The following is a 10,442-nucleotide window of genomic DNA, read 5'->3' on the forward strand; positions in this document are numbered from 1 at the left end:
ATGATAAGTCCAAGATCGTATTCCACAATGACAAAGGGTTATCAAAACATTTGTGAGATTTTTATGTAACAAATGTGTTGACTACAAGAGATGGAAATAAATGTGAATCTATGTTTCTAAAATTACTAAAAACCAAGAGGTTTAAGGAACATGTGTAGAAGTTGAATTAAACTTATGAGAAGCAATAAAATAAACACTTGGGATGCAATTTTTGCCCATTTCTATTTTGAAGTTGAAATTACTTCTAATTTTATCTTCTCTCAACCATGCTCCCATTCCTAGAAGTCATAGTCGGTTAATAAAACAATAAGCACACTTTTCAATATAATAAAAGTGTTTGATAAATTTTATAACAAGTGAAAGAAAACCATCAAAATCTTGTTACAAGTTCAAGCATCAATCGTGCATTTATGTCTATGACTGATCAAGTTCAAGAACATAAAATTTTAATCCTTCTCATAGACAAAATGAAATACAATTTATCAAGTTAATCATTTAAAAATCCATAACCTTGAAGAAAATTCAATCCAAAATAATCATAAGTTACTCATTGAATTTCAAGCTAAAAATCTAGTCTATCATTACTAAATTAACAAAATGTCTAAATATAATAAACCTAACATTTTAAGTTGAATATCCTCTCTAAATATATTTGTATCTATTAAAAACTAAAATAAAAATAATCAAGAAACAAGTAAATAAAAGAAATAAAATAAGAAGAAGCTACTGTTCATAAAATAAACGTAAACCACACAAACGTAAACTGTTGACCTCTTGCCTGTCTGAAGAACATAAACATAAACCACAGAGAAAAAATAAAAGCCAGCCGCCGCCTAAAAGCTTAAGAAAGAAGAAACTGGAAGGAAGCTAAAAACGTAAAATAAGAGAAAAGATATTAACTAGCCGACTAAAGTATGCAACCCAAAAAACAGGAAACGAAAATAGAAATAGGACTCAAAACCAGAGAGCAGCTTCCCCCCAGTCTCCTCTCAACGTAAAAGTAAAAACTAAGAAAATGAATCAAATAACAAAGAAAACATGAGCGACAAGGTCTGGGTCTCTACTAAGAAGAGAGAAAATAAAATAAAAACCCGCCCAAAAAAGACGAAACGTAAAGTAAGTAAAGAAAAACAAAAAAAAAAAAAGAGAGAGAGAGAGAGACAGTTTCCCACGTCTCCTATCCACCGTGAAAACAAAAGCATGTAACAAAAAAAAAAAAAAAAAAAAGTTATAAAACCCCACGCCGTAATACGAAATTGCCCCTGTGCATATGCCTGTGAAGTGTGAAGTCCTCTGGGGTTAAGGTCCTGCGTCCAGTGGCTCTGCATCGTGCTCCTTTTCCGTGCGGGATTTCTTCTGTTGTCTTGCTCTACGTCCAGCCAATTTTATTTTTTTCTAATTTTTTTTATTAATGCCATGCAGTATATTAAAACTTAAAAGTATATTTCTTTTAAAGATAAATATAGAATTTTATATATGTAAAATATTAAAATCAATTAATTTAACATTTAATATTAAAATTTAATATATAATTAAATACTCAATTCTCATTTGATAAAATAAATTAAGCAACTTAATTATACAATTCTATCCCTTTCTCGGCAGTATATAAGTCTAGAATATAACCAAGAACGAAAATCAAAGATCACACAGAAAGAAAAAGGGAAAGAGAAAAAGATGGCAGCTTTGCCTCTGAAGGAGCAAACTCATTTTGTTCTGGTGCATGGCGCATGCCATGGTGCTTGGTCCTGGTACAAGCTCAAACTACGGCTCGAGTCCGCCGGCCAAAGGGTCACGGCCCTTGATCTTGCTGCTTCAGGTATCAAAACGAAGGCAATCGAAGATGTTGGCAGCTTTCACGAGTACACTGAGCCATTGTTGGAGCTTTTGGTCAAACTTCCTCCAGACCAAAAGGTTGTAATCGTGGGGCACAGCCTTGGAGGCTTGAATTTAGCCCTTGCAATGGAAAAGTACCCTGAGAAAGTTGTTGCAGGGGTTTTCCTGACGGCTTTTATGCCAGATATCACGCACAAGCCGTCATATGTTGTGGAACAGGTATGGCATCCCAAACCATGCATTATCTTTTATAGTTCCTAGATCTGGATTTCAAGTGTTAAAAACTTAAAATCTAGCTGCTCAAGAGCTGCTTCACATCTTGTATAAATGTACAGAATGATTCATTAATGACAATAACGAAATTAGTCCTGAAATTTCCTCATCCCCTTTTCTTCTCTCTCCGCAATTCACCTTCCATAGTCAATACTGAACTTCATTTTTTGACATGGTACCACAGAAAATCTGAGCTCCTCTCCCTAATATCTGTCCTTGTTTTTCCTCCACTGATCTTAGTTTTTCTTCAGACTGTATTGTTTGTTTGTTCTGTGTGGAAAAGTGTCCTCTCTGTTTTGGATGGGTTGGTATGAAAAGTGTGATGGGAGGAAGTCTGGACAAAGTGTTTCAGCTTTTTGGACACTTGGTGCATTGGGTGTCATCATTGGGTGTCAGTGATGTCACCATTGACATAAACTACCACATGCATGCTTTTTGATCATTTGGTTTGTAAGAAAAATCAATTCCATTCATAACTCACGTGTGACACTCTATTTTGGGATGAATAGTATAGTGCGAGAACACCAGCATCTGAATGGTTGGACACTCAGTTCGCCCCGTTTGGAAGCGTCAACGCTCCTTTAACGTCAATGTTCTTCGGCCACAAGTTCTTGTCCTCCAAGCTCTATCAACTATGCCCAATTGAGGTACGCTTCCTCCCTCTGATCTCTATGTTACACAAATGAGAAAAGCTATTTTTCACCTTGAATTTTTTCATTTTAGACTGGTTATAACAAATTCACACCCTCACCCCGAGCGAGGCGGAATCACTCACCCCACAATATCACAAATTGCTGTAAGAATTTTGGGATTCTTTATTTTTCCCAAGTAGTGTAATTGGGTTGTGATTTTGGAAGGATCTTGAACTCGCCAAGGCTTTAATAAGGCCCAGTTCACTGTTTATTGAGGACCTGTCCAAGGCAAAGAATTTCTCAAAGCAGGGATTTGAGTCGGTTCCCCGAGTATATGTTGTGTGTGATGAGGATCTAGCAATACCCGGTGAATTTCAGCGATGGATGATTGAAAACGGTGGGGTAAAAGACGTGATGGAGATTGAGGGTGCTGATCACATGCCAATGCTTTCAAAGCCGAACGAACTCTGTGATTGTCTCCTGCATATAGCATCTAAATACACTTAAAATATGTGTGGCGTGGGATACTAAATAACGTTCATCTTATCAATAATTCCTTGAGGAGTTGTCATCTATCATACTACTTTTAATAGTAATCTATCAGTATTAATTGCTTGCCAGGATCATGATTTGTCATATATGTTTGGAGAATTCATAGTGTTCTGTCATGGCCAAGTAATTATTTGAAATTGAATTATAAATGAGTTGTCAGTATATTATTTTTATTATAATAAAAATTCTATTTATAAGTCGGTGTATATAATAGATATAATAAAATATTTACATAATATAATTTGATTTAAAAATTAAATTTTAAAATTTAAATATTACAAATAAAATTATAACATTTATGTGATATGGATAATGTGATTTACAAATAATTTTTATATAAAAAATAAAAAATAATTTAATTTTTTTAAATTTTAAAAAAAATAATAATATTTTATTCAATTTATGTCTTATCTCGTTTCAATATTCAAATTTATTAAAAACCACTCAAGTCATTAAACACACAAAAAATCAACGTGGGCCGGACTGATCTAGTACATACTTTTCCTTATTTATCTATTATAATAAGTATCTATTCTACATTAATGGTAATAAATAGTAATTTTTTTTATTTTATTGTGTAGTTATATTTTTACCCATGAGTTGTTTTTACTTTTAAACTAATAAAAAACTCTACTTTTATATTTATATTTTTGCCCCTTAATCTTCTAATACGATGAGTATTAATTGTTAATTAAAAGTCTTTGCCCTTGATCTTCTAATATATAGAATTCTTTTTGTTTTTTTTTTTTTTTTTTTGTGTGTGTGTTTAATCTTAGTTAAATAATTATTATAATTATTTTTAATTTTTTCTGAGCTTGAGATTAAATTAAACAATATCTTAAAGTGTAGAGATGAAAAATATCTCGTAATAGTTAGGTGGGGGTCTAAGCAACATTGATTGAACTTTTAACTCCATTGCTTTGAAATTTGGTAGTTTGATTGCATTACTTATTCTTTCTCTCCACTACTTCCAACTCCTAATATTAAACTTTTCCCGCCAAAAAAGTACAAAAATAGGCAGGTTGAGTGTCAAAATTCATACCATTTTTTTAACTTTTAAAAATATTCCTTAAAGCTTGATTATTTCTTTTACAGTAATATTTTTGTACGTGGGTTCTAAATATTTAAAAAAAAAAATGCAAAGTTTACACAATTCAATACTGCAAATATCATTTTTGTTTATTTTATTATACGACAATTGTTAGATCATACTTAATGTATTCGACCTGAAAGGAAAAAGAAAATTAATAATACATATATAATATTCTCTACAACTATTTTACAATTTAGTGTATGTTAAAAGGTACAGTAAAATTAGAAATTTTAACTAAACAAAAAAATCAAAATTAAATTAAAAAAGCTTAATAACTTTTTATAAAATAAAACTATCATGCATATTGATGGATTGTGAAATGGATTGTTGAATAATAGTATATTTTTGTATAGATCTGTTTTGATAAGTTCGATGTTATGATTAATTGATTAAGCATATATATAAATATATATATATATCTATTTTATTATAATAAGTGTCTATGTCATATGAACAATAATAAATAGTAATTTTCTTATTTTTGTTATATAGTTACGTTTTTGCCTCTGAATTGCTTTTACTTTTAAACCAATAAAAACTCTACTTTTACTTTTACATTTTTGCCCCTTGATTTTCTAATACCACAAGTATGAATTGCTAATTAAAAGACATGCATGCAAAGCATAAGAATTAATTTATAAGCACAAAGATCATATGATCAAGATGTGCTAGCTGATATTTTTATTTTTCTATATATATATATATAGTTGTAAAAAGAAAAAAACAAACAAACAAACAGACCAGAGAAAAAAGACGAGAGGAAAAAAAATAATCTGAACGTATGTAGTATCTACGTGTATATATATAATGTTGTATATTTGATTTTAAACTAAAATATAATTTAACTACAAATATAGATTAACTATTATGATATCTGGTCAGGATATACCTATTGAAAGAGATTATACTTTATTAACTTATTATTATCTATTGATATTTTCTAAAATTTACTCTTCTTTTTTTTTTTTTGCATTAAATTATACATTAATTAAATTTTTTTGTAAAATATTATATATATATTTTTATTAAAAATCTTATCTCACAAATTAAATAAACGTATTTTGCATATTACTCCGACTTAATATATAAATATATATATATATATATATATATTTTATATATATAATCTGACCCTTTCAGTTGGGGGGACCTTTGACGCGAAGGACTTGAAGAATTTTGAAGCACCGCCCTTTGGAATTACTGACGTGTGTGTTGCTCTTTTCATTTATGTATGGTTGAATATATTTTTTTTTATTATAATTATTAAAAAATTTATTAAATTATTTTTATTGTTTTTTTATTATAATATTTTATTTATATCAAGAATATATTATTTTGTGTCATTTCTATATCAAAAAGTATTTTTTAAATTCGTTTCCAAATAAATTTAATATATTTTAAAGTATTTTAGACATATAGATTCTAAACAGTAAATAACTTTTTAATAATAAAACTTATTACGTTAAACTCTAAGCCATAAACCTTAAGTTAAAAGTAATATTTTCTATCACAACTCTCAACATGCAATAAGGCAACCATCCATTAAGTTAAAAGTAATATTTTCTATCACAACTCTCAACATGCAATAAGGCAACCATCCATCCGATTTCACAACGTAATTGAAATGCTCACCTTTTTCTCTTGACTATTTTTATTACCCATCCTTACTTATTATGACCCATTAAAATACCATCACGGATATCATTATTCCATCTCCTTTTCTTCACTACTCTGTCTCGCATTACATTTTCTTCTTTCTTTATTTTTTTTGTTGTGTCATTTTCAAGGCCATGTTGATGTCGTCATCTAATTTTACTTTCACCGTGAAATTCAAGGGATATTTGTATGAATAACCTTAGTAATTAACACCAAAATCCTTAATTATTTCCTCCTATTTAATACACTCTTTTTTATCCTTTTTTTTCTAAAGCTATTGTTTTATTTTATTTTATAAATCTCATATTTATTTATTTTTTTCAAAATAAATATACGAGATTTACATATTTTAAAATTATAAATATTATTTGTCTCAAATAGATATAATATATCAGAAAATCTATACAGTAGCCTCACACTTTTTTACACTATTAAAAAATGTAAATTTATTATTTTACCCTCTATTATTTTATACTGGTGTGTTGAGTGTGGAGCTGCTGTGTAGCCGTGCTTATAATATATATAGTATGAAATTACGTTAACACCGCTGGACCTTGTCAATAGATGCCGCATTATTCTGTTGATGTGATTAGGAGACTACAAGGCCATGGATTCCCGGCTTTTTGGGTTGCTTCATTTTTTAATAAGAATCCAAACAACAATCAATCAATCAAATTTTCACCTACCCATACATACTTTGGAAAACAAAACCAGAAAAAATCAAACAAGTGATGTCCTCTACCGCAACAGTTGTCACTCTATATAATACTGTTGATGCGTGAACGTCGAGTGCCATCGTAGATAGGGAATATAAATAAGAGAAATATTACTTAGATATTAATATATAATTTTTTTAAAATATAGATATTTACCTATCAATATATTATTTGAATAAAAAAATAAAAATAAAAAATTACATATTAGTGCGTAATATAAAATTGATATCTTAAAATAAATGATATCTTTATATGTAAAATAATAAACCAATTTTTATTTGAACTATGGTCATAAATTTTTTTTAGTTATCAATAATTTTTTTCTTTTGTTCCAAACTATGTATTTTGCAAATGATTGGTTTGAAATAGGATCAGACGAGCTCAACAACGAACTTATAAATGTTTAATAAATGTTATAAGAGTCGTTTTATAGAAATTAAAAAAAAAATTAATTTTCATCTTTTATTTATTTATTTTTAAATACCATTTTATAGTTGACGATGGTGTCACGTCAATAAAATAAAATAAAATAAAGGAAAAAAACTAAGTGATATGAATTAAAGGACACATTAACATTTCTTCCTTTAGGGAAGTAAATATACACAAATCAAACAAAAAAAGATTCCCATTGCTTTATATTTTGACGAGGTAAAAGGCCTAACGTGAGAAAACCAAAGGCTTTTTGACTCTTATGTTGTGCAAAGTGGAACGCCCAAGGATTTGTCGCTGTCGTTTAATTAGCTGGGCTACTCCTCAACTTGCAGTAGGGATTCTTTTTCAACACAAATTTTCATTTTCAATTTACTTTATTTTAGATATGTTATGTATGATTTATTTGTATGGCATTCATAGTTATTAATAAAGATTATTAAAGTCACTAATTAAGACTATTAAAACTATCAATTAAGACCTATCTTTAATCTATAATTAAGACCATTAAATCATACCTATTCTTTTGTACTCTTATATATATGGGTATCATTCACTTGTATATCATCAAGTTTTACATTTGAATAACAACTCTTTCTCTTACAATATTCTCTCTCTCTTGTAATATCATTTCTCCTTTAGTTTCATAACATGTTATCAGCACGAAGATTCTGACGAGTTTGAAGTTAGTAGTCTTCTACTTCAAAAAATGTCAAATCTTACAAAATTAGAATTCGTTGCTCTTAACATTTCTGGAAAAAATTATTTATCTTGGATCCTTGATGCTGAGATCCATCTGGATACGATGAATCTGGGAGATACAATTACAGAAGAAAATCAAGGGTCCCGGCAAGACCGTGCTAAGGCAATGATTTTTCTTCGGCACCATCTTCATGAAGAATTAAAAACTGAGTATCTAACGGTGAAATATCCACTTATTTTGTAGAATGATTTAAGGGAGAGATATGAGCACCAGAAAACTATAATCCTCCCAAAAGCTCATCATGATTGGATGCACCTGAGGTTGCAAGACTTCAAAAGTGTTAATGAGTATAATTCTGCACTCTTTAAAATTAGCTCACTATTAAAATTATGTGGTAAAAAAGTCACTGATGATGACTTGTTAGAGAAGACATATACTACTTTTCATGTATCGAATGTGCTCTTGCAGCAGCGGTATCGAGAGCGAAACTTCAAAAAATATTCTGAACTTATATCTTGTCTTCTATTGGCTGAGCAAAATAATGAACTTTTGTTAAGAAATCATCAGTCACGCCCTACTGATTCTATATCATTCCCTGAAATGAATGGTACTAGATTTACACCATTCCCAGAAGCGAATGGTGCATCTTTTCAAAGAAACCGAGGGCGTGGACGTGGTAAGAAAAACTATAGAAGTGGAAGTCCTAGAAGCGACTACACTAAAAGGGATAATAATAGATATACCGTACCACCAGAAGTGGTTCAACTTAGAGAAAACTTAGAGAAAGGCAAAGGTCTTCAAAACAAATTTTTAAAGAAAGATGAAGATGGATGCCATAGATGTGGTATGACTGGACATTGGTCTCGTACCTGTCATACAGATAAGCACTTTGTTGACTTATACCAAGCTTCTATAAAAGAAAAAATAAAAAAGTTTGAAACAAATTTTGTTAAACCATCATATGCTTTAGATTCTATAGATGGAGAATATATTACAAACCTTGATGTTTATGATTTCTTTGAGGATTCTAGTAATAGAGTTGATCATTTGATTGGTGATAGAAGTGTTCATTTTTAATTAATATATTTCCTTTATCTTATTATAAAATATTTTTTTTTTATATTTTACAATGTTTTGTAGTAATAAAAGTTTTATATATTTTGTAGAATCATGAATCTTACTGACGAACTTTTTATTTCTGAGATAAATATTAGAGATGTATATTTGGCTGATAGTGCTACAACTCACACAATTCTTAAAGATAAAAAATCTTTTCAAAGTCTAACATTGAGTAAAGCCTATGTTCATACCATTTCTGGTTCATCGAATCTAATTGAAGGCTCTGGAAGAGCTTATATTATGTTGCCTAATGGCACCAAATTTTGTATTGATGATGTTCTATTTTCTTCACAATCCAGAAAAAATTTACTGAGTTTTAAGGATATACGTCGTAATGGTTGTCATATTGAAACCCCTAATGAAGACAATAAAGATCATCTTCTCATTACTAAACAATTTCGAGCCAGAAGCTCGTATTAGAAAAACTGTCTGCTCTCTCATCTGGATTGTATTATACAAAAATGAGAATAATTGAATCACATATTGTAATGCACCAGAAGTGCATTGACCCCAAAATATTTATGACTTGGCATGAACGCCTTGGACATCTGGGATCAATAATGATGAGACAAATAATTGATAATTCGTATGGGCATTCCCTAAAGAATCAGAAGATTATCTTATCCAATAAATATCCATGCTTTGCATGTTCTCAAGGTAAATTGATTATCAAACCATCTATCTCAAAAGTTGTTTTTTAATCTCCATCATTTTTACAAAGGATTCATGGGGATATATGTGAGCCTATTTAACCATTAAGTGGGCCGTTCAGATACTTTATGTTTTTAATTGATGCATCAAGTCGATGGTCACGTGTTTGTCTACTTTCCACTAGAAATATTGTATTTGCTAAACTTCTTGCCCAAATAATTAAACTACGATCACAATTTCTTGACTATCCAATTAAAATTATTCGATTGGATAATGCAGAGGAATTTATATCTCAAACTTTTGATAATTATTGCATGTCGAGAAGAATAAATGTTGAATATCCAGTTGCCCACACACACACTCAAAATGGGTTAGCTGAATCATTAATTAAAAGGTTTTAGCTAATCGCTAGACCTTTACTCATGAAATCAAAACTTCCTATTTCTGCCTGGGGACATGCTATACTTCATGCAGCATTGTTGATTCGAGTTAGACCATCAGTATATCACAAATATTCTTCATTACAGTTTGCATTTGGTCAACAGTCAAATATTTCTCATCTTCGTATTTTTGGATGTATGGTATATGTTCCAATTGCACCTCCACAACGTACAAAGATGGACCCTCAACGTAGACTTGGGATATATGTTGGGTTTGATTCTCCATCTATTATTAGATACCTTGAGCCTCTCACAGAGGATATGTTTAAGGCACGTTTTGAGAATTATTATTTTGATGAATCCATTTTTTCAACATTGGGTAATGAGAAGTCGGTGCCTGAA

The 10,442-nt window shown here is 30.0% G+C and overlaps 1 protein-coding gene across 1 annotated transcript; it reads left to right on the forward strand.

The window, feature by feature from the left end:
* Positions 1 to 1,622: 1,622 nt before the first annotated feature.
* Positions 1,623 to 3,361, forward strand: LOC122306367 (salicylic acid-binding protein 2-like). Its single transcript, XM_043118798.1, has 3 exons — positions 1,623 to 2,055; positions 2,619 to 2,756; positions 2,967 to 3,361. The coding sequence occupies exons 1-3, from the start codon at positions 1,678 to 1,680 to the stop codon at positions 3,246 to 3,248; spliced, it is 798 nt and encodes a 265-aa protein (XP_042974732.1). The 5' UTR covers positions 1,623 to 1,677; the 3' UTR covers positions 3,249 to 3,361.
* Positions 3,362 to 10,442: the final 7,081 nt, after the last annotated feature.

Source organism: Carya illinoinensis, chromosome 1 (assembly GCF_018687715.1).
Source record: "Carya illinoinensis cultivar Pawnee chromosome 1, C.illinoinensisPawnee_v1, whole genome shotgun sequence".
Classification (NCBI taxonomy): domain Eukaryota; kingdom Viridiplantae; phylum Streptophyta; class Magnoliopsida; order Fagales; family Juglandaceae; genus Carya; species Carya illinoinensis.